Source organism: Trichoplusia ni, chromosome 20 (genome assembly GCF_003590095.1).
Source record: "Trichoplusia ni isolate ovarian cell line Hi5 chromosome 20, tn1, whole genome shotgun sequence".
In the NCBI taxonomy this organism is placed as follows: domain Eukaryota; kingdom Metazoa; phylum Arthropoda; class Insecta; order Lepidoptera; family Noctuidae; genus Trichoplusia; species Trichoplusia ni.
In genome coordinates, this window is record NC_039497.1 from 2,757,909 (window position 1) to 2,784,326 (window position 26,418).

A 26,418-nucleotide genomic window follows, 5' to 3' on the forward strand; every position below is an offset into this window, starting at 1 on the left:
AAATGAGTTCAATTTAAAAAAATGGGTTTATGATAAAATAGTTGATGAGACCTACGCAATATGCACACAAATTTTCATGAGAATCGTTTTGGAGGAGTTCAGTTACGTACACCGTGACACGAGAATTTTATCTACATATTTGATTCTGTAGCCAAGACTGTTCCATTTTGAGCAGCAGTGTTAGCATAATAGTAACTAAGTTTAACTCATCCACATCCCTCATTGTTCAACGATCTGTTTTAAGTTGGTCCCAGTGGTTTCTGTGTTCTGTTCCTTCGCGGTGTGAATGTTGCCGGAGACGGCGTAGCAGGAGCGGAGCGCCTCCTGCGCGAGGTGCGTGTCGCGGTGAGGGGGGCGCGCCACCTCGTGGAAGATATCGATGGCTGAGCACATCGTGGTTATGGCTTCCTCGGGGCGTTCATCGTCCATTAACTTGGCACCTTCCTAGAATTGAATGAGAGTTTTTAATATATCAGCAATATAATTAACTTGGTGGTACTTAAACATTACCAGTCTGTTTAGTATAACGAAAGATTGTGATACAACTAAGATCAATTTCAGATCTTTCTTGCCATTGCCTAGTTTGCCATATAATTATGCAATTAATTACACAACTTTAAAAGCAAATAAACACGTAGTTCACAAATCAAATCACGTCCCAATCTATATTGATTGAGTAGGAGATATTTGCCGTCTCTTTCTTTTCGTGGTTACATTTTATAGTAACCATCGTGAGGAATTTTCATATTCAAATGATGCAACTGTTTACTTTAGCGTATTTATTGGGTTGGCCCAGCTAGTATAATACGCACTACTTTATAGCAGAATTTTAAATTAAGATTCCCGCAAGGGTATGCAAGAACGAAGCATAGCTCAGGTATAGGTAAGTGAGGCTATCATGGAGTGGAAATTCAAAGAAGCTACTTATAATGACACTTACATAAGTACCGTTCTTGCCTATGACTGCTCTATCACTTTCTTCTGAAGTATGAGATGCTGGTATCAACTGACCTGATACTGTTTGACACACCGGTTGATGGTCTCCAGACTGATCTTGACGAGGTCTCTCTCGATGGGTTGTGAGCACTTTCCGCACCGCGTGGGTAGGTTGTGGAGGTTCGCGCGGAACTTCGACGGGCACGCGATGTTCGGGCATCTAATCAAAGGATACAGTAGTATTTACGAGGGAAAATATTATTATAGATGATGCAGATATACGGCGTTTCTTATTTGTTTTTATGGAAGTACGTACTTATATGTTACCAGGTTGTGATTTGTGAACATCCCTGGTGAATATTTCTTCTTGTCTTAAGTCAAAAACTTTTTGATGTTACTTTTTATAATATTTGAGTGTTCGCTCCGTTCGCTTGTACCTGATGTAGGGCGGACTGTCACCGGTCATCTGTTTGAGGGTTGGGAAGTCCTCCCTGCAGGCCAGGCACTCGCAGCGGAACCAGTAGCGGCAGGCGAGCGAGCGCTGGCGCTGGCGCAGCGGGCGCGTCATGAAGTGGGGGCCGTAGTTCTCGGCGACAGCCTCCCCCGGCGCCAGGGGCCGCGTCGCGCGGAGCACTATGTTGCGACCCTCGAAGTATCTGCACCAGTAAACAAATCACATTGTCACAATGTTTCTAAAGATCGGACAGTTGAAATGAAACTACTTTTACGGGTTTTATCGCGGTTTATTTTTAGATTTAGATCAAACAGTTTTTAATGATACAATCTTAAGAGCGAATAACAAATATATCTTACTAATCGGCTCTGAATAATGGATAATACTTGGTGCACAGATAGTTTATAATCTGAATTAACATGATAGGAGTTTTTTATCTATATTTTCTGTTTTCAGGGGCATAATTTTCGATCATTTTTAGCAGGCGGGCGAGTTACAGTTGAGTTATATATGAATGACAAGTTCCAAATAGATTTGACTTCGCATACCACTACTGTGCTAAGTAAGGATAACTCGGATGCCATTGCTAAGAAATGACCGTGCTAACGCTGATAGGATCCAAACCTCGAAGGTTTAGTAAAAATATTTTTATCTACGTTCCCTATCATACATAGCTACAAGACCTGTCATGTACATGTCACTTTCTATTAGATAGTCACGATACGAACGATTTCCAGTATATTTTACAGTCCTTTTAATTAGGTAGCTTGTAACGAACCTGGCAACCGCAGGATAGCACTCGTGGTTGAAGAGAGCGCCGACAGGGTAGATCCCGACCGCGGTGTACACCGGTTTGGACCCACTGATCATGTGGGCTCCGCGCACCGTCTCGTATATCTCGTGCGCGTTGAACTGCAGTATCTGCAGGTTGCGGACTATCAGCTCGCAGATTGAACGGTGCGCTGTAAGCCAAAATATTTTATTAATTCAATTGATAATCTTAGCTGTAAGCTATCTGTTCATCTAGTGATTTATGGGTCTTTCGATTCCCTCTCAGGACAAATGGTTGCGGGATGAGCACGATGATTTGTTCTGTTTCTTTTTGTGTAATTTATCTATATTGTGTATGTATTTAAAAATATAGAAAAAAAGTCAAGTCAAAAAGAAAGTGACATAATATTTTTTGCCTCGTCTTAAAAAAAGTCTTACCTTTTTAATACATAAAACCCTTCAAATCTGTTTTACATCAAAGGTTTTTTGTTTACCAACGAATATTAACGATTACTGTCGCGAATAATTTTTCGACGTCCATAAAATGTCATCGGCACTAATTGAGCCTTTTTGTTGTTGTTTCTTTGCCTTATTCAATTGCTTCTTCACAGCACAATCGAAAAAAAAAACAATTGAATAAATTCAACTACGTACCGTTACTCAAATTCTCCCGGTCGCAGTTCTTAAAGAATCCCGCTTTCTTCAAGCACTCTGTCAGGAACATAGCCATCACTATCCTCTTCAAATAGTCGTCTCCTTTCCTCTGCTCCGAGTGCGCGCAGAGCGAGTACACTTGAGACGCCTTCAGTTCCAATTTCTCTTCAAAATTCATTTTCTCCTCCTTCACGTCTTCTTCTTCCTCTTTGAAGTTCTTTTCGGTGAAGCTCTTGATGCCTTTCTTAGATCTATTCAGTCGTTCTTTTCTGCTCTTTATTTTTGACTTCTTTGTGACCCCTTCGATGTCGTTCAGGACTGCTCCTTCTACAGTTTTGATGCCGTTCGCGACGTATTTCGAGTGCAGTTGTAAGCTGGCGTCCAGTCCTGCCTGTGTCACCATCCGTATCGCTATGTGACTGAGTACTGACATACCGGAACCTGGGAACAGCGACAATGGAAAATGTTATTTAACAAGTTCATGAGTCAATTATTAGATCACTACGGTTGCAATCTGATTGAACCTCAACATAAAATAAATATGTAAGTAGCTTTTGTCCATGTAGAATTTGGAAGTGAGCTGCGTCGAAGACAAGGTGAGGGAGACATATTAAAAAAAAATGGTTCGATTTAATTCCCAAGAATTGAAATCCCAATACCAAGAATCAGGACAGGCATTCGAGAGGATCATACAAACGGTTATCCTGCACAGTGGGTTTAGCGCGGTAACTAGTCGGCTATCAATGCTGTCGACTTATAGTTCTAAATACAACGTACCTATGAAGAGATCGAGAAAGGGACACTCGTAGGCATGATACGTGGACACCGCCGCGTCCCTGCACTGGATGCCGCAGAACGCCACGCCGGAGCACTTGGGGCACCACACCGGGGCCTCGCTCTCACAGGTCTCCAGTCTGTAGCGAATATACATTTAAGAATTATCTGACACTGAACATTTATTTGTATCTGGTTAAGAGAGAGATCCTATTTCATACTGTCTTGTTGTTGCTTTCAATAGGTCCATTATACACAAATATATACAAACTATAATTATGCCCGCGACTTATTACTCCAATTTCAACATTTTTTTTAGTTAAAAATTATCTTACTTCGTTGCTTAGGTTCTAGACTACTTGTGTACCAAAATTTCATAACAATCTTTTCATAATGTTTAACAGTTGTCAGTTACCTTTTGAAACAGTGCAAGCAATGTGAGCCGTAGTAGTCGGCGAGGAGGCAGGCGGCGTAGGGCGCGTCCACCAGGAGCACGTCACCCGCGCTGACCGGAGCGTTAGCCACGGCGAAGCGGCCCTGTACACACAACAACAATAGAGTAGAGACAGGCAGACAGTACTGGCTGTGTGACCGCAGCTGTAGTAAAGAGCTGCTCTGCCATATGGTAGACTCGCCGCAGAATTGCGGAAGACAAAATAGTGCAAGTGAACGATGCTCCGGATTTGTAAAATGTCCCTCAAAAATCTAAATCATATGGTTGAAACAGAGTATTATGTCAGTCACTTTTGAATAGCCTTGTCCCAGGACTTGAAAAACCGGTAATTTGCTTTGATTTTTTTTAAACCACGCATGGGACAAGTTTTCTCCTTATGTCGCAGAGGTTTCACAAACATTCAATTCACATGCACAAAGACACCTAGAGTCAGGACAAGCATTCGTGCATCACACAAATGCTTTTCCCAAGCGGGGATCGATACCGCGACATGTCGCGCTCAGTGGGTTTGGCGTGTTGACTCTGATGTTGCCGTTAAAGCAATTCTAAATACAGTGTCGTTTTGGAGAACACATAGTATGCTTAGCCTGACCCACCTTATTTTCCTCCTCAGCTATTTTGAGAAGCTTAGACAACGAAGGCATGTTTTGTTTGGCTCCACCCGTGAGCGATATCCCTGTAACAAATACAATATGATAAACCCAATTATACTATGGGACGATGCGAGAAATACCGCTCAAGTTGCATACATTGCAGGGTAGCACGGCTCCAGAATGAGCAGTATTGGATGATCGCCGGTAATCTATCGCGAAAGCTTTAAGATTGTAACGGTAACATAGTTAAGGTTTACTGCGATTGTTATGTAAACATGTCTAGTTATTATCGCGGTGTTTATTTTTTGCTGTAATGAGATATTGAATGTGGGCAAAATTGTTTATTAGAAATGTAAAAAACGAGCTGGTATGACAGTACTTGAACGAAAACACTTTTCTTCGAATTAAGTAATTTTAAGATATTCCATTAAGTATTTGACAGTCAAAAACTTTATATTTTTCCAAAATAATTAAGTTATTACACAGCTTTTGAGTAATATACGAATAATGCCATTTAGAAGTACGATCACAAGGCTTTACGCCAATAAAGATTTAGCAAAAGCATTCGACTGAAACAACCACACAAAGACTAGCTATTGTGCTCTCTGGTAACTGAATACCCGTTACATTGACGCTTAGTTAGCAGATCGGATTTCAACGGGCTACAGTTGCTGTCTGTACGAACCCGTACACAAGCGCAATGCGATTCAAACAAACCAGCCGGTTCAGAGTGAATAGAGTGTTCTTCACAGAACCTTTTAATTTCCGCGAGTCGAAGCAGAGAGCTTCCGATGCGGTCGAGGTGTCCGCGCTCGGACGCCGGCAGCCGACACCTCGACACCAGACGTGGAAGCGGGACGAGCGACCGAATTGTGAGAAAACGCACTCGGTAGGAAAAAAGATTTTATTTGGTCGATTTTTCAGAATATGGTGAAATGTTCCTAAGGTGCCTGAACTACCTATGACAAAAAAAATGTCGTGGTAGCATTGCGGTTCATCCTAAAGAATTTATGTGCAAGAAGTGCAGTTTCCACCGCAACAAAAAAAATATAAATGTACTTGGGAAACAAATATTATTAATTTCCCCACTTTCACCCCCATAACTCAATTATCAATCAAATTTGAATCAGCTTGACCGATTTTTATCCAATCATTCCTTCGGACCTTTGATGCCTCAGAGAGACAGACACGTTAAACTTATTAGAAAATAAATCCGTTTATTATAAAGCGTGAGAAATGCCTAGTGCGTCGAGTGTGCCTTCACATGACGCTAAAACTGAAACCTTTTTAAACTTCGCGTGAAATAAAAAACTGGACAAGTGCGAGTTGGACACGCGACACTGAGAGTTCCGTACAAATATTCTAAAGATTAACTAATCGATTGGGTGACAAATAAAGTTGAACCCGCAATGAAAGATAATTTCTAGTACTGGCAAACGTGTTCAAGTTACCATAGATAATTGTGTTATTAGGCCGCAAAACCGAACAATAGTCGAAACGGTAAATAATTATCAATTTATTTTACATCTTATATAAGCAATTTAATAGCTAAATAGACAGTTAGCTAATAATTTGGACAATTCAAATAAGGCTGTAGCACAGCTGTATTGTCATCATTAATTTTGTTGATAATTTAGCAGCAAAATTAGTAAATGGGCTAGTATTTAGTCAAATTTAGTTTTAAGCTAGCTTTATTTTACAGAAGTTTATTTTTTTCATTTTAAATCCCGCCAAAACCGTTAACGCCATTTAAAATATTTGCCGGAAGAAACAGACCAACAAAAATAATATTATCTAAATATAAAAAAAAACTCAAAGGTGACTGGCTGACATAGTGATGTAACAATGCACAGCCGAAACCACTGGACGGATCGGACTCAAATTTGGCATGCAGGTAGATGTTATGTTGTAGGCATTCGCTAAGAAATGATTTCGGTAAAATCCACCCCTAAGGGGATAAAATAGGGGATGAAACTTTCGGGCTGAGCCTTTGCATGGACGTAGCTACTATAACGTAGGCATGCCTTAAAAAATGATTTTGATAAATTCCAACCCTAAGAGGATAAAATAGGGGATGAAAGTTTGTGTAAATCTTCAAAGATTTTTGACTGTTTGGGCTAAAATTAATGATTAAAGATTGGAGATATTTAATTCATCCGATTAAATAGCCGCCCCCACCGAATAATATCGTAATCGAAAAATCAAAATTTTACAGGAAAAATAAAATACGGTTTATAACTCATATTTTTTTTACCAGGTGTACATAGTAACAAGATTTACATAGCAAAAGACGGCTGTTTTTTTTTTCTACAATGTAAGAATAATAATAAAAATTAATATGTTTATTCTAGACTAGCTGTTGCCCGCGACTTCGTCCACGTGCTTAGAATTTTCCCCGTTTTCTCCACATTTTCCATTGTATCTTTGCTTTTATTAGTCGCAGCGTGATGTTATGTAGCCTTCCTTGATAAAAGGTCTATTCAACACAAAAAGAGTTTTTCAATTCGAACCAGTAGTTCCTGAGATTAGCGCGTTCAAACAAACAAACAAACTCTTTAGCTTTATATATTAGTATAGAAGTATAGATTGAAGTTAAAGACGAAAATGTATATTACCAAAACTTTAATAGAATCTTCATTCGTAAAGCTGCAGTACGATTTTATTCGAGTAAATCGACAGTGACCTACACAGTACAAGTTGAATGCGATCTGTTTAACAATAATGTTAACTAAGTCAGTAACAAGTTGTTACCATACTATTCATTGACTGAACTAAGTGAGATGACATTGTAAAATTTATTAACGGTATTATTCCGTGGCATATAAAAGAGGTTTAATTATTGTAACAGTAAAATACTGGGTCGTCTAAATTGCGAAATAAAAAGTATAAATCAGCCAAATTCATAAAATAAAACATTTTCAAACTAATTAAAGGTATGTTAATCAAAGATATGCAACGGTGTATACATAAACAATACAAAATAAACATAATTAGCCAATCCACATTCTCTGATTCTTTTAAATCTATTCTAGCTGTTGCCCGCGACTTCGTCCGCGAGGTTAGAAGAAATTGCGACTATAACTTGAGATTTAAACTATCCTATCTCTCAAGTTGTATGCGAGACGAACTGCACATGGTGTGCGAATTTTATTATAATCGGTTAAGTGGTTTAGTAGTCCATTGAGGACAAACATTGTGACACGAGATTTATATATATTAAGATTTCAGTGCCATTTAGTCATCATCCAGGGCCCCAATTCTGCTATTTAAAATGGCCGATGAATGAATGAAATTTGGCTTAAAATATCAATTTTTGTTTTATCTTAAGCATTTTTCTACACAATCATTGGAAATTCAGTGTGGGACGCTTAACTCAAGGTCAATACAATTAAGTTTCAATTATTGTATTGGCAAAATGCTTAGGAGAATATGAATTTTTTTCAAATTTAAAATTTAATTCAATTCATTCATTCATCGGCTATTGTAAAATAGCAGAAACAGGGCCCAGGTTTGGCTCATCAAGATCGTTTGAGTTTTGTCGTTCCGAATTTCCGCAACATACGCTACAAGTTTTAAAAACCATGGTTACGTTTAGGTAGGGCTTCACTAGCACATGATCCAAGTAAATCAACATACAGAGGTTTAGCAATGGCTTTTGGTTCTTAGTAAATCTGTGTCAAGTTATCGACGATTGCAATTTCTACAGAAGTATTGATTCAGCTGGATCCGGATCAGTGACTAAGTCAATCTTTTCTGCCATTTTACTGTAACATAATTTTTCCAAATTATATTGAACTGATTTTAATTAAATTTGGTATGGAGCTCACACTGTGGATTAACACATATGCTACGTAAAAACTACGAAAACATCTTATTTCCATGGGAAAATCGATGTAAATGAATTGGCGGATAATGTAGAACTTTCTACATATGTTAGATGTAATATTTTACTGTAGATGCATCTACAGTACCATGAGGGTATATGAAGGTGGTACCAGGAGAGCAGGTAGCAGTAGTAAAAGGTGATACACACAGCAAAATTATCTGCTGCGCAGGGCACACTAACATACATGTCGGTGTGCCTAAAAGAAACGAGTGTGTCTCACCGTCTATTTAGTAGTGTTAACTTCACAATAACAAACAAGCTTCTTTATATATGTATATGTTTTTTGTTTTCGAAATGATTGGCAGTTTCCTTTGTCATGACTTGAATGAGCCGCTTGGAGTGACGCAGCCAGGTACGCGCGCATCGCACGGTGATGTACTGAACAGGAAGAACAAAGGGACTGTCTTTATGTATTAACATTATTTTGTAAAATGATTAGAGCTGTCAGCAGGATATATCATGACATGTCTTCATATCGTTTTAAACTTGCTGCAGAATTTATCATCTGACTTGTTATCTCTTGGTAAATGATACAGATGAAAGTACCTAGATTCTTTCATAAAATTTAAGATTAACATTCTTGAAAATATTCGGAATCATTATAAAAATGTAAGGATACAGTATTTGTAGCTTAAGACAAAAAGTTTAAAAACGATACAACAAAAGCACAAAAATTTGCGACAAAAGGCAACCAGATTTTGTATGGCCGCGACAGGGATCGAACCTGCGTCTTCCAAACTTTACTTCAGACGCCTTAACCACTAGGCTACGCGGCCGGTAGTAAGAAATTTCAAATTTAACTTTGTATTCTACTTTATCTGTTGTATTTCAAGCGTTTGTAAACTTTACGTTGATAGCGTTAAAGTCCATTTTCGAGTGTGATAAGGTACTCCTCTGACCTGCGCACTCGTAGCTTTGAGAAGGCCCTTTAATAGGAGAGCAAACGTAAAAGCGGCGACAGAGTATAAATTGCTATACATTGCCGGCAACGATAGAGCACCTTTAATACCAGACAGGCTCGGCTTCGCAATGTATTGCAATACGAACGACGAATCTTGCACTATCTAACAATTTTTAGTGTGAGTAACAGAGAGCCCAAGAAATCATTCGTAGAGGTGATATTACTTCCCTGTACTCTCTTAACATGTCTCACGGTGACTAGTATTTCGTATTAGTACATAGAGACTAGTGTCTTTATTTGTGAATTTATTTTCTTATTAAAAAAAAATTGTTATTAGAAACTTTCAAACTTCTTTTAGTTTTCTTGTTTGTTTGTCGTTCCGGCTGGATTTTTGTAACTCAATTATGAGACACTTCCGGATAAGCTAGCTCGCTGAAAATTTTCAGGGTAGCTTCAAACCCGACGTTATTTACAACTATAAAAACGGCTGGATCGCTTTTGATAATAATTGATTGGAGTGAAATATAAAAACCTGGGTAGTTATATTTTTTGAATCTATTCACTGATTTTATTTCCTGACTGTTTTGTTAGTTTATGTGCATGTCCTATTCACCTTTAATAATTTTGTAATACAAGTCTATAATCTCTCTTTACGCATTGTTAATCACCTTTAATGTTGATTTTTAAACATCATACACAGAATACAAAACACTTTTCATTAACACCTACGTTATTTCATCTACACACACAATACTCATTTCGCCTTAATGATTCACTGTGAGACTACGCGACGTCCTTACGTCATCGCAGGGACCCAGCAGAATGCCAGCCTCAGGTATTCTTCTTGACATGCTGAGCTACGCCGTTGTATCCCCCCTATTCTTTGTGTTGCTGTCCGGTAGTACGTCTTATATGTAATTTTATTATCCAATTTCTTTTTGTTTTCAATGTCGTGGCAATTTGTATTGTGTAGGTATTGACTGCACGGATAGCCGAGTGATCGAGGTCATCATGCCAAAACCCACACTGCGCGACGTGCCGCGGATTCGATCCCGCGTAAGACGAGTCTGGTGTCTTTTTGTGCATGTGAATTGTATGCTTGTAAACCCCCCCCCCCCCGCCCTCCTGATACTAGAATTAAATTCCTTAGAACGGAAGTCGCTTTTTTTAAAAAGTGTGATTGACATTTTTTTTGTCTGTTTGTTTGCAGTGAATAAACGTTTTATATATCTATCCGTCTGCCCATCCTTACTAATATTATAAATGCAAAAGTAACTCTGTCTGTTACGCTTTCACGAGAAAACAACTGAACTGATTTTAATGAAATTTGGCACAGAGATAGAGTTGACCTTGAGAAAGAACATAGGATAGTCTAATTTTTATCCCGGACTTTTGAAGAGCTCTCTTGGAAACGCGATATAACCGACATCGACGCGGGCGAAGCCGCGGGCGAAAAGCTACTTTTACTATATGTACCGGCGTGTTGGTTAGTCAATCTAATTAGCTGGAAATGCTGGAATCGACATTAAAAACAAAAAATAACAGTGCCCTTGCATAAGATGTTTATTTTTCCATATACGTTTAGGTTCAGTAGCAACCATGTGTTGAAAAACCTTATTGAGAATCGCGGTGAGAGCGGCATCGAACCCGCGACTCGTTGAATTAGACCACACAGCTATCCATGCAGTCTTAGTATTGACCACGTTAGTATTAATTCGGATACGTGTTTTGGTTAAATCTCGTAATGAAGGATACAATGATTTTAGCTCTCGCGTGACGTCACTTACCAGTAGGCTTTTTCTTTTAAGCTCCGTGTGCTTAGCGTTACTATTCCAAATACTTTATCATCTGAAGTGGTTCGAATCGGATTTACTTCTTAATCTATATCTATATACTGATATATAAAGCTGAAGAGTTTGTTTGTTTGTTTGTTTGAACGCGCTAATATCAGGAACTACTGGTCCAAATTAAAAAAATCTTTTTTCATCATGCTGCGACTAATAGGAGCGAAGATACAATGGAAAATCTGGAAAAAATAGGGTAGGTATAAATCATAACTTATATCTTCTACCCACGGGGACGAAGTCGCGGGCAACAGCTAGTGAGATGATAAAATTAAACATGGTAATACAACCTGTCTAACCGATTACTTAGTTTTTTTGTCAGATACCCTATTGCTTATCTCAAGAGTGCTGGCACCTGGTTTCTGCTCGGGTATCCTCGGCTGCACGTTGTAGTCCAGCTCCTGTATGTCTCGCTCGAGCTGGCTCTTCGCCGCCTCGTCGGTGCCCAGCAGTCTGCCGGCCAGCTCGTAGGACACCTTCGCTCTAGTCGGCTCGCCAGCACCTGAGGAAATATCTTACATATGTGACACACTATTATTCATCTTCATGAAAGCCGATCCTAACATACTTGGGACTAGGCTAGGATGACGACGAATGATCATATATGTTTCAAGACAATGTTAAATTAAAATATTACAATGAAAATTGAGTATGAAACTTAAAACGTAGGTATCTACCGAATTGACTTTAGAGGTAAAACGTGTTTGGAGAAATATAATGCCGAACTGATAAATAACTACAGTACAAATGTTACCACAAAAATACTTAGTAGGCTTTCCTTTACGATTTTCCAACTTATAAGATTTTATATCTTTAGTACCTGGACAACTAGAGATGAAACGGAACAATATTACTATGAAAATTAAACTCGACGAAGATGGCTACGTGTTTTTGTATCGACGCGACGCAAGTAGTTGAATCCGTGACCTGTTCCACGCGGTCGCAATCGATATACAACACACTTGACAGATAACCAAACCAGCCGACTTAGGGTAAGCATTTGTGTGCTTGAAGTCTTGTTGTATTTGTGCATGTGACTTGATTATTTGTGAAACGCGACACCGACACAAGGATTAAATTACTAACTGTGGGATAACTTAAATTATATAACTCTACAGAAAAAATATATCCTAGACAAAAAAAGCCCGATCAAAGCACCGCGGCACAGCTAGTTGGGGAAACATTCCGTAACGAAGCTCCACGTGGATCCTTTGAGGTACAAAGGAATGCAGTACGCGGAAACTGTAATTACGATAGTAATCTCATATCTTATTATGCAGATGGGATATAAATGGAATCCTTTGAAAAACTTCCCATCGCCGATATTGCTTCGGGCATGGAGCAGACGCTTTGATATCGTATGCTAACTCACATCCAAGGATTGTGAGCGGATCGTGTGGTTCGACTGCATTGCTGTGAACCGAGTTATGAACTGAACTCGCTTTCAAAATGACTATAAGTACTGTAAATTAGCACGCTTTACAAGGCCTAGGGTAACTGAACCGAACCTCATCTACGTTATCGTGTCATTTTGGGGCAACTCAACAGAAAGAGATACGGTGTTTATTAAATTTACAGAATAAACTTTAGAAGTAAAAAAGCTTTAGAGGGTTGCAATAAGCACTTCACGGACTACACTGGTTACCCCTAGTAAAAGGCTATATTGGCCCGTTTAGGTGCGGGGTGATCTGAAGATCACAATTATATCAGCACTTTGATCCTAAACTCCGACAAACTACACTCAATTTTGGAAAAATATGATCATTTGTAGTCAATTATTGCTGATATTTGACTATAAATTCAGTTTATAAGAACAAGCAGTACAAAGATTATAAATAAAATTTTAAAGTAATAAAAAATTAAGTGATGTGAGTCAGCGATTTAGTAGCCTCTTAGAGATGTAACTGTTTGTTTGTATGTATGTTTTCCTCTTTCACGCAAAAACCAATGAACGGATTTTGAAGAAATTTACGAAATTTGCCCATAATGGATATTGTAGTCACCTTTGTAGCAATGCCCCATTCTCCAGTAGTACTGAGCTCTCATCTTGGCCGGGAGTCGTTCCTTGAGCGCAAGTTTCAGGTCTTCCAAGGCAGCTGCTGGTCGGTCGCGGCGCAGCAGGACCTCGGACCGTAGCCACAGCGCGAGGGCCAGGGATATACCACCTTCGCAGATAGCGTCATCGCCACCTGCGGAAAAAGACGAGAAGAAAGAAATATTCATTGCTTATTAATATTACAAAGTATTTAATCAATTGTAAAATATTTTGAATTTTAAACTTCGTATCAAATTTTAAACAAGCTTCAAAATATTTGCAGAATGAACTGCAATTTCAAAAATATTTCACGTTTTTCTGTTGCAACGCCGTTACGCTGCAGATATTATTTGCCAGAGGTATGTTCTGGTACATTCATGTTCTGGTATTTTATCGGCATTCCTTTGTTATAAAACTCCGCATTTACCCTTTATTGGACTTACTTTGACTGTAAACGCGAGACGTGTAGAATTACTGCGTTATTTACGCGAATATGAATATCCATGCGAAATAATACGAATATTACAAATGTGAAAGTATCTCTGTCTATTTAAAACTACTGAACAGATTGTAATAAAATGTGGCATACACATAGTGTAGAGTGTGTGGAAAAAAGGCCGAACAGACAAAGCTTATATTGAACTTCTTTTTGGACTACGGGCCCTAAATATCCTTACCTGTGCACTGCGGGTTTTGGTTATTTTGATTTTAAGGGGCGTAATGGTTGGGTCTACATTTTATAGAAACGCGAACCACCGCGCGCTGTAAACTGAAAGTCCAGGTGAACACAATCACGGGCAACAGCTAGTGCTAAATATTTCGAAACATATTCCGTAGTTCTATCATATATGTATGAAAGAACTCAACGTCTTTATGTGGCGTCTGATAAATGTTTACTTTGTTGTGAGTAACTAAATAAGAGACCTTCATGATGTTATTATTTAAAAACATGTCTGAACATACATATAAATCAAAATACTTATTTCTGCAACATGGCTGTCACGAAAAGAATTGGATTCTGTTAATACGAAAATAGCGATATATTCATGGAAAGGCTTTTTTTCAGAGAATGGTTGCTACTTACATTAAACATTAAAATGAAGCTGTTATCTGTAATGTCGTGTTTGTCAGACATAACTGCAAAAAGTAGCTTATTTAAAAGTAGTCCAAAAAGAAGACAATTAAAAAGAAATACATAGTGAATGTTTAAAATGTAGTTTAAGTTATACTAAATTGAAGTGGCTAAAATGGGATTGGACAGGTCACGTTAGCCGCATGGACAGCGATCGTTGGGCCAAAGTCACCACACTATGGGTACCAACGGATGGTCGGCATCTTCGTGGGCGACCTAGGGACACGAAAAAAGTATCGATACTTTATGGTATCGAGTAGGTTTCTTTTTGATACCGATACTTTTGTAATCGATACTTTGCTTTCGATACCGTGTCACTAGGGCGACCTAGGAAGCGGTGGCGAGATGACCTTAACGCTTACCGCGCAGGCTGGTTCCATGCGGCCCAGAATAGAGCGTCGTGGAAGGATTTGGGGGAGGCCTTTGCCCAGCAGTGGGACACAGTAGGCTAGGAAAAAATTGAAGTGGAATGTGTATTCTTTTGTGGGACACTGTTTTTGTATATTAACTTCTTTTCAATACGTCTGAATGAGCCGAATATCTGTTTAAGCCTCATAACTTCAGACTGGTTGAACCTTTTTTGAGTTTATTGATTCTTTTTTAAAATAGTCATTCGGTCCTGTACTTAGATATTCAATCAAGTTTGTCTCAACTTTAGTTTGGTTATTAAAACAATATTATTAGTATAATATGCACGAAGTAACAGTCATAGCTTGGTAAAATTCTAAAAGAGTACCTATAGTACCAAAGGTGTTCGTTACTCATAGCCGAGTTGAGGTAACTAAAAAAATAACATATTGAGGCCAACACGCCAAACCCACCGAGCGCGATTAAAAAAATCTAAAAACCCACGTTTTATATATAACTCCAAATCCAACCGTCTTTATAGTTGTAAATTGCATTGTCATCAGGTTTGTAGCTATCCTGAAAATATTAGCCTGCTAGCTTATCGAGAAGTGTCTCAAAGTTGAGTTGCAAAAAAATCCAACCAGAACGACTAACAAACAAGAAAAGTGAGTGTATAAAAACGTGGACATGTCCGATTCAAAACACACAATCGTAGAATCGTAATTTATAAACTAGGTGTCTATGCATGTTTGTGTATATTGCTTGACGTGTAACCCGTGATTGTATTACGTATTTTGCAAAAGCAAAGCGTTAGCAATTTTGACAAAATTTTCATGCGACGCGAATATACGCTGCGCGCTACCATACGCTGATTTGTGTGTATCTGTTATAAGTTGTGTTGTCTTTTTGCATGTGTTTTGATTGTGAGTGTATAAAAAATTACCGGTCATTGGTGCTCGCAACACGGCTTGGCTGGCGAGCGCTAGGGCTTTGTCCAGGTCTCCTTGTGCGAGCGCCTGCTGCGCGGCCAGGCGCCGCTCGCGGGACACCAGCGCGTCCTTGCCGCGGTACAGAGGCTGCACCCTCGAGAGCACCTCGGTTAAAGCCTCCATCACCTGAAATGAGGATCATATGGAGTATAATAGTCGAAAACTGCTTGAGAGCATTTTGTTTGATCCAAGATTGATTGTCCCAAGTCTAGATGTCTTTCTTCATGAGACGTATTTAATTTATTGATTGTACAAATATGATGAGCAAAGTCACTAAGACTCCGAGGCCTCGAGGCAACAAAGGAGTGAGGGCCTTCTTGGTTCAAGTTATTTTCATTCAGTGAAAAATTTAGCTTTTTTTAGGCGCTAGTCATAGTGGTGGGCCGGATCACTCAGACGCTTGATCTACGCGGAGTTCGAACCTGGTACACGTCGCGCACTGAGGGTTTGGTGTGGTGACCTCGCATGCTATTGCGAAAGCTGTGACTTTTGGATAATTTTGGTGCCGTCATTCGTATGTTTAACTTATATAAGCTCCACATTTTTACCTTAAACTTTATTATCTTACACATTCAAAATTAATAATAAATAAATGCGGACAACATCACGTACATTGTTCTGAACCCAAAGTAAGTTGCCAAAGCACTTGTGTTATGAAATTCAGATACAACGAAGGTACCACAAACACCCAGACCCGAGACAATGTAGAAATGTGATTTTTACATTGACCCGACCGGGGATCGAACCCGGGACCTCAGAGCTAGCGACACCTTGAAACCGGTGCGTACGCCACTCGACCACTGAACACTGAACTTCTAAACGGCTTCACTTGTTTTAACCGCTACGCCACCACAATCACACTGAGTCGCTAAAATACAACTAATACAACAAAATATTTATCGCGTACCTACCCATAAAAAAATTGAAAATACATAATATAGTGACGTAGGACTGTAGAAAACATGAAAACACGATGTTTAACGAGTTCCTCCGCAGGAATATTATTATGAGCACCGTAAACACTCGGCGGCCCTTTATCGCGGGTTCATTATCGCAAATCTGTTTGTATGGCGAGCCCAGACCGCTGTTACCGTATTGCTAAACATTTAACATCCAAGTATCCTGTAATTCAAAACTCAACTTTACTCAACCCAGTTAAGATTCGATTTGGAATGCTCTACGTTTTGAGTTACGACTGTAGGTGTTTGGTAGGATGCACCAAGGCGTCAATCGGGACCAGAGTGCATTTTTAGAAAGCTGAAAAATCTTCTATCTGAGGTACAAACGGCAAGACGAAGCATTGTCGGCCGAAATAATTAAAATGGGGGTTTTATTTTTTATAATCTTAACTGTTTAGTACCTAAAAATATCATAGTTAAAAGGTAGGTATCACTCCACTCGTTTCGGACGCGTAGACGCGTAGACGCGGCGGGGTGGTGACTACACGCGAGTAATACCCGTGAGTAAAAAATGCATCATTTAACAATGAATCATTATCACTAATTTCTTTAAAAATATGTAAAATCTTTATTAACAACAAGTTATAGAAACTACTGAACTCATTTTGAAACATCTTTTCCGAATAGTCAACCTCCGCGCTCGTAGCTATCCAACACCAAAACGATTGCCTATACAGTCCTGCGTCCTCACCATTAGGTTACAAAAACTTCAAGCCTACGAATGGTTAAAGAAAAACACAAGGATGACGTAATATCATATCAGAAACATTTTCTCAGGTAATACGTGTGATACTAATGGCTAAGTAATATGAGAACCGATCAACACCCACTGGCACACGTCAATACGACAGGCTCTTTGTGATTTACTTAAAGGAGTCTTTGTTACACGCGTAACCTCTTTTGTCTGAAGTCTAGACTTACCTATGTGTTTTGACAAGAAGAGGGAGTTGAACAGGACAGTAGAGGGAAGTGGAAACATGTGGCAGTAGGTTATTCTTGTAGCTCAGAGATGTTTAAAATATATTACAAACTAGCTGTTGCACGCAGGCCCGAGTCTTACAAAACCTGATAAAAACTATCTTATGCGTTATTCCTGGTTATAAACTATCCGTGATCTAAGTTTCGTCTAAATCCGTTCAGTGGTTTTTGAAAGAGGAACAAACATCCATACATACAAACTTTAGCTATTTATAATAATAATAAGATTATTCCTGGTTTTTCGATGGCAACTATAATATGAAGAAAATAAATATTAGGGTATTAACAAAGAAGGCTTTCTTCAAGTATTTTGTTAATACTTAGTGTCATAGTCTCACATTTATGCCACTTCCTCTTATTCCCTATGTGCCATGGCCATATAAAATCATGTTTTGTAACCCGATACGGGCCTAATGCTTTCGTCTTCAGACGCTGGACTTGTATTGTACAATAATCAAAGGCTATGGGATATTGTGACAAAAGAACAATGTTTTTCTTATGTCTTTGTCTGAAAATGTGCCTGAAATCTTATTAGCCGAGAAAGTAGGTAAAGCTTGGTTGGGGTTAAGTACGCAAAGGGTAATAACGGAAGCCTATTACTGATGGTTCCGCATTTGTCCGTCTGTCTGTCCGTCTGTCACTTGACAATATTTGTCAAATAGTTATCTTTTTTTTCTATAAAATGTTGTTAATTTGTAAACGGAAAGACAGAGTTCTGCTGGGGAGTTTGTTGCGCCGTTTCTTCTTAGGAAGCGGTGAAGGGTGGGCGAAACTGGGTGCTATCCAATGTAATCTGACTTTCAAATAGAGCTTCTTAGTAGCCTTAATTGAATGAATAACATTTGATTTTGAAAAAAAAAATCAGTGACAATTTATTTTTTGCTTATTTTGTCAGACACCAATAGGTAAATAAATGACCGTAACCAGTAGATAGTATTTGCTGTTCTAGCGGCAATGCAGATACATAATGGTCTATAATATACTTAACTATTTCGCGATCATGGTTTACGAGACACACAGCAACAAACAGCGGTGCTTTAGAAACAGAGTTCTGTCATTACTCTTCTGAGACACAAATTGACATTACATTATACTGTTACTGCTAGTGTCCTACATATATTATAAACGCTAAAGTTTATAAATATGGATGTTTGTTCCTCTTTCACGCAAAAACCACTGAACGGATTGCGACGAAACTTGGTACACAGATAGTTAATAACTAGGTTTTTATAGTGATTTTGTTTCCGTGAGAGCGGGTGGGCCCAAGTGCGTCTGCTAGTAGACATATATTAGTATCAACACTAAGTATTGTGTATAATAAACATTATTGCATATTATGTAGGTTCCCACGTTAAGTGGTATTCATGTGTCTGAGTGAACGTTAATAAAGCAAACCTTGCATTTACCTACGTTTGTGGTTTCATTCATCATTAAAATCACTATAATATAATAAATGTAAAAGTATGTGAGTGGGTTTGTTACTTCTTCACGCTAAACGGAAGGAGCAATTTTGATGAAATTTTGTATGGAAGTAGCTGACAATTTGGATTGGCAACTTTTATTCGTCTTCGTTAGGGATATGGTATTCAGTATATTAGATCATATGTTTGTCATGTAGAAAGAAATGTGCTTGTTAGATGTTCATTTCTATATACCGTCACTCGCTTGATAATCCGGCAGCGTAAAGGATCAAACATGTTTAAGTGAACTAAAATTACACATTTGAGTCAAGCTTGTGGTAAAACCATTCGCCTGCTAAATCAAAGGCCTTACAAACGTTGTAAGGAAACCAGCAGGCCTGTGATTTTTTTTAATAGTATAAAACATAACAATTCCGAGTAGGTACCTACTACGTGCGTTTTAAAACACCATGTTGTGGACATTATAAAAATCATCTCTTATAACCTTATAAATATGTTATGGTGAAACAAGTCGCAGAGACCGTGACTTAGCAGTCGATATAAAGTTAACTGAACCAACTTCACAAGCCAATATTGAATCTAACTTATCAGAACTTTTCTTGGTCTGCACTTAAAGTGGTAAATGGGTTTCTTTTTTCAAAGTGTTTTCAACGTTCGGTGATCATAAATGGTTATTCGAACAACAACGACGACGCCTGATAGAAATATTTGAGTGTTTACACAAATGAGTCTAATTGCAAAGCTTTATTTGTCAGGCGCTCTTTTGTGGTAACGCACAAGAATATTATAGTTAAAAAGGCACAAAGCAACCCTTTATTTAAAAAATAATAGGTTTTGGAACCTAAATTACACTATATTCTAGGGTTGAGAGTTTGATTTACGTATATAATGACGTGTAGCCTACATAAAGAAAAATACTATGTATTGAGCCTGGAGTGTAGGATTACATGTCATTCAAGACAATCCGATGACAAGCTTCTAGAACAATTTTAAGTGGCTTTCAATAAAGTTATCTACAAATATAAACACTGACTGACCGTCTCATTATCCAAGACCGCTTGTACTTTCTTGCCATCGTCGACGCTTTCGAAGTTGCGCAGCCATCCATCTGCCTCGGCCAGGGTCACCAGCTCCTCGCCCCAGTTGTAGAAGAACCCCTTGGAGTTGGAGCAGAGCGTGATGTTGCTGCAGCTGGCCGCGTACTCGCGATCTGACTCCTCGTAGATTCTCGACATCTTGGATCCTGAAATATGAAGTATGGAGTTAAAAAAGTGACTTCAAAAGGTAGCTACCGCAGACTGGATGTCAACGGCGGTGAGCTGGCGTTAGGCGTAAATTATGGCAGGCCAATGCCCAAAATTGGATCTAGATAGGCTGAATTGAATGAAATGACAAGGACTTCAAGTAGTCGTATTGAAGAAATAAATTAATAGAAAAAGGTTTCTTTGACGTCAAGTTTCTTTTACTCCAATTTTTCAATTGAAATTCAGATATTTACTCTATACAGTCGCTAGAAATAGTTGATAATTTACCTAGGTATGATTGAATATTTAGAATTTAGGTGTTTGACAACGAAAAGATTTTCAGTCAAGAACAGTGACTCCTGTCTTCACACTGGGTTTTTACCCCAAATAGTGACTTTATAACTTTATTTTGGGAGAGCCAAGTAGTTGTTAATTCGTGCTCTGTATATAGATACAGACTTAGGTAAATATTGATATACATTAAGTTAGGTTATAAATAAATGCAAACACTGTTCAAAGTATTTTTGTGTTAACCATTTTAAAACAACGACGTCAAATAATGAATGAAGGTATTCCTTTACTTCTAAACCAAACACCTTATTTTGTAATATCAAAAAAATCTGCTTAAATAATGAGATATTAAGAAAAAAAGAATTTTAAGAAATATTTAGAAATAAACAAAGCTTGTGAAACTTTCATAAACACTTTTGTGTTTCAATTTTTATCCACATCCATTTGATAACATTCAGGATAAATTGTCATACCACTGAAAATACGAGAAATAAGGTTTCGAGGAGGAATCAAACTAGAGATAAAATAACATTTCAGTTGCAGCGAATATTTTCGGATATCGGTTCGTCCGTCAGCCTGTCGATGCATGTTCCATATTCCGGGGAGCGCTGCAGACAGAGCTAATTGGACCAGGTTTGGTTAAAAAGTAAAAATTGTTTGTAAACCTGGCTACCAGACTTTTACCTTAAAAATGTTTTTTATTTACTTTAAAACTGGAATTTCTATATTAAGTTACTAATGTGAATTTTTGTCATCATTTTCGAGTGTCTTTATTTGAAAACGCTAGAGCCCACTTCGACAAATGAATTTAAATTATAGTAAGTTCTGAAAAAAAAAATTGTCGTTTTTCTAAATTATAGGAAATCAAAAGAAACCGTATCAAGCTAAACTCATTTGGATTTCTGTTTAAAAAACGGTCACCTAACTCTCGTTCTTATTCACAACGTCGCTCAAGATGCAGGTTCCAAGACACCACTGACAAACGGTGAAGGAAAACGTCTTCTTCGCCATTGAAATCGGAAATAGCCGTACAGCGAGTTAGTGTGTAGATCAATGCTGATATCTACCGTATACGGGAAGACGCCTAGGCCCAGCAGTGGGACATATACAGGCTAGTGTTATTATCTATGCCCAATAAAACATGACACACGATTGCACCCGGAAGCATTCGTAATGTTACAGATGAACAAAACAAAACTCTTGATAGAATTACTTCTAATATTAGCGTTCGGCTGAAGCGTGAAATGTCAGTGCTATACGGCTGTTTAGAATGGTCTTATTACATATCGAGCAATTGGAAAATAGTTAACTATCAAATTGATTCGCCACTGGTATTACGTATCAAGCAATAGCGATAGCAATTGAATACGAAAACTAAACATTTTTTTATGTTATTGGTAATGTAATACGAATTATAATTTGGAAACATTTCAGTGTCGCTTAATCTTTGCGTACTCATAAAAAGTCTATATTTGATAGCAATTATTTGTAAGTACATAGACTTGGCTTGAAAAACAAATCTATTAATTTGGTGTTAAGTTTAGGAAACGCAACCGAAAAATTTACTATATTTAATTTTCAAGTAAAAATCATAAATACGACTGTGTATTTAACGTAGGAACGTTGACACTATATTTTCCAACAGCAAAAACCTGACTTGAAATAATAAGATACTGAATGAAAATTGATATTTTTTTATGTGACAAAATGATAGATACTTCATGTTTAATCAAATATCAACAAAGTCAGACATAAAAAGAGGTAGAGGAATTGAGAAAAACCTCCTTTTTGAAGTTGGCGGCCTCTTGCCTGTCCTATTCTGAAAATTCAAGACACAACATGTATTCCGGTATTATCATCTTGACATCAAAAACTATGCACATTTTACCATCGCTTATTTTTAGTTTTAAATTTTTAATGTGAACTGGGTTTGGCACGTCAACTGCCAAGCCTGAGTTAATTTGAAAATCAAAACGATTATAAATATTCTATGATCTTTGTGAACGTGCCTGAAAATCAAGCTTCCGTGTTCTGTTGACTTGAGGTAAGTATATGTATTAATACTAGGTGACCTGGTAAACGTTGTCTTACCGTAATATCGATCTTTATTTTTTGATTGTACAAGTTTTAATTTGAAATATTTTTTCCCCGAGGGGTCTATTGTGGAGGGCGCCTGCTTGTAGAGGCCCTGGGTAATCGCCCCGGTTGCTCTCCTGTAAATCCGGCCCTGAACTTTAAATTAAAACTGCCGCAGAAATCAAAATGAGAAGATTCTCAAGAAAATTCATAAAGAGTTAAAATTGTTGTCCGAGTCTTGATGATCAGTCAGCTATAACATTCACGCAGCCTAACATCTTCTCTCGTTAATAGGATAGATGCAAAGGGAAATTAACGGAGAAGAATGAAATAAACAAAAGAAGGCATATGCAACGGGTTATTGTAAGTTATTAAAACTGCATTATAGATATTTGTGGAAGTACCTAGTATACCTATTACACAAAAATGAGAGAAATCAGAAATCAGAGTGGAGCGTTGATCACTTGAAATTAAACTTTAAAACATACAAGTCAAAGTTCAAAAACGTTTACCGTGTTCCAATAGAATTTAAGTCTGCTTTTGATTGAGAAATCCTTTGATTTATCCTACTACTATTATAAAGGCGAATGTTTGTAAGTATGGATGTATGGATGTTTGTTACTCGTTCACGTAAAAACTACTGAATGGATTTGAATGAAACTTTACCACAATATAGCTTATACATCAGAATAACACATAGGCTACAATTTTTGAGGTTTCTAATGTGAGGTCGTAAAAAAACACTTTTTTTGTGCTTACTTTGCAAACGCTGACTGAATCCTACAAGATAGATAGAAGGCAGATAGATAAATAGAAGGCAGGTATAAATTATAACTTATATCTTCTAACCACGCGGACGAAGTCGCGGGCAACAGCTAGTAACTTAATAATTACAATAACATGAATGAATGCATCAATATGTATAATACGTAGGTACAGTCGGTGTATAGTTACGACAACGATATTATTACTAAATACATAAATTCTGCTAAATTTCTATGAAGTGTCCGCCTGTGGGTTCCCAGTAATTCTAAACAACACTTATTCAATTACTTCGTGAGGTAAGTAAACGAATACTTTGTTATTCCTTTGATATATGAAACTCGATTTAAAAGAAATTGCCGATTCAATATACTAACTTATATTTTTTTTTGTTTGTAGGATAAAGTTGTTACTGTCGAACAGCTGATGCGATTTCGATGAAACTAAGTTCATACATAGATAAAATTTGCATAAATGCTATCGGTAAATGATGAAGTCTGTATTTAAGAGTTTCGTTATGAGATATAATCATAATAAAATGCATAAATAGTTTTATACGTATTTCATTACTAGCTGTTGCCCGCGACTTCGTCCACGTGGTTAGAATTTTCCCCTTTTTTTCCACATTTTCCATTGTATCTTCGCTCCTTTTAGTCGCAGCGTAGTGTTATATAGCCTATAGCCTTCCGTGATAAATAGTCTATTCAACACAAAAATAATTTTTCAAATCGAACCAGTAGTTCCTGAGATTAGCGCGTTCAAACAAACAAACTCTTCAGCTTTATATATTAGGTAGTATAGAAGTATAGATTCCAGTGAAACTTGGAATCCGATCATCAGAAGAAAGCAAGCTTTTCAATCCTTCTCAATATGCGAAAAGGCTTTTCCCAACAGTGGAGTATTTAGAATGGCGTTGTTATTATTTCTATGGGTTTTAAAAGACCCTTCAAAACGTATTGTCTATGTAAATATTACCCAAGGCTTGTTTGGATTGTGAAAGAAAGCATTTCAAATATTTCTCTTAGATCTGTCAAAAGATTATCAATCTATACTCTATACTAATATATAAAGCTGAAGAGTTTGTTTGTTTGTTTGTTTGAACGCGCTAATCTCTGGAGCTACTGGTCCAAATTGAAAAATTCTTTTTGAGTTGAATAGACCATTCATCGAGGAAGGCTTTAGGCTATAAATCATCACGCTGCGACTAATAGGAGCGAAGATACAATGGAAAATGTGAAAAAACCAGGGCAGGTATAAATCATAACTTATATCTTCTACCCACGGGGACGAAGTCACGGGCCACAGCTAGTAAATAATATAAGGATATCGACACATTCGCTTTAGTTGTATAATTTATAAAATCGCATGAGCAAGCCAAAAATAATCAAACATTTTATTTTAAAAACTTTCGTAAGTCGAATACATAATAATTAATTTCAAAATTCCGTGAATAAAACAATTTTCCTTAATTACTCGTACTAAGAAATTGAATGCTTGTATCGCGAGGGTTTTCACGAAAATTCAAGTCCCATGCACAAAGACACCTAGACTCAGCACAATCATTTTTGGATCACACTAGCGCTTAGATATCGTCACGACATTGCAATCAATTCATGGGGGATAGCCCGACTAGTTTCGGATTCAACCGGAGTCAATGCATTTTTTTTTATTAAACACTAGTTGTGTCTCGCGGGTTTACCTGTTCAGCCTTTAAACAGTCCTATGATGGATTCACTCCAAATTATTGAACTGACAAGTCAAAGTCTTGTCACTTGTCGAAAAACAATATGACTCCCATACAATCAAATTTAAATATTAGTTTGTTTTTGTGCGATTTTTAAGACTTATAATATGCAAGCTTTTTTAACTTTTTTTTAACCCACTAATTAATGCAAAACTAAATATATTTGTTCTATGTGTCTATTGGTTTTAATATTTGATATCAATAATGTTCACCAATTTCATAAATTATTGTGTTTGGGGATTGTTATCACATAGATTTTGCACCATAACAAATTACTGTTACTGAGACATCACTTAATTATAAAGGAAATTGTCACGAATAAAGGTTGTATTCATTAGACGTTTTCACTCTCAACTTTGGGCAAGCCTATGTCCAGCATTGGACCTTCAATAAGCTAAATTGATTGATTGATTAAGACGTACTTATATCAATTGATTCAAAAGAAGCGGTATTTATTTTTCAATACAATATAACCTTATCGTCAGAGAAATGGCACATAACAATCGAAAAATAAAAAATAAAACATTTTAAAATCGTATAAGGTTTGTATGACAAAGAAAAAAGGTTTTTCGTGACTAATAACAATAATAAAAATAAAAAGAATTCCCTTACTTGTGTTCGCTGGCGCGGGCAGCGCGCGCGCGGTGTCCGGTACGCGCGGTCCGGTGCTATAATTACGATTCGTGTGTAACACTACCGTGTGTCCGATCTATTTTCGATGGATGCTCCTAGCGCCACCTGCCGACACGACTCGGAATGTTAGAGCGGAGATTCAAACGTTTCGCGAAATGGTTTTTCAGCGGTCTTCCGGCTGATAATTGCTGAAATTGAAAAAAGTTAAAGATGTTTGTTTTGAACATTATGTACTCATATTTATTTTTTGTTCGGAATTGAGCTTTCGTCATGATGTCCTAATGTTATTTGGTTCTCTAGCTTGGCAAAAGTCTAGGCAATGATCCATCCCTGCCTAGATTTTTATCGAGCAATGAAAAATACACCTTTTTTGTTATCTCATGGAAAATTCAGGCAGACCTACAAACTTGCATAACTTCACACACAACCTTTGTCCTCCCACTGCTGGGCATAGGCGTCCCCTTTCTCGTGAAAATTCCTACGATCCTGTGCCAGCCTCATCCAGACTCGACCCGAGACCTTTAATATATCGTCTACCA

At 37.7% G+C, this 26,418-nt stretch overlaps 1 protein-coding gene across 1 annotated transcript; it reads right to left on the bottom strand.

Annotated features, from left to right (window-relative positions):
* Positions 1 to 71: 71 nt before the first annotated feature.
* Positions 72 to 25,969, bottom strand: LOC113503778 (SET and MYND domain-containing protein 4). The gene is made up of 13 exons (XM_026885864.1): positions 25,859 to 25,969; positions 20,167 to 20,372; positions 15,726 to 15,897; positions 13,271 to 13,456; positions 11,623 to 11,769; positions 4,640 to 4,719; positions 4,005 to 4,126; positions 3,593 to 3,729; positions 2,816 to 3,256; positions 2,169 to 2,352; positions 1,374 to 1,592; positions 1,012 to 1,156; positions 72 to 444 (listed from the first exon to the last, which is right to left on the bottom strand). Exons 2-13 carry the CDS (start codon positions 20,362 to 20,364, stop codon positions 220 to 222), a joined length of 2,256 nt encoding a protein of 751 aa, XP_026741665.1. The 5' UTR covers positions 20,365 to 20,372; positions 25,859 to 25,969; the 3' UTR covers positions 72 to 219.
* Between the last annotated feature and the right edge of the window lie 449 nt (positions 25,970 to 26,418).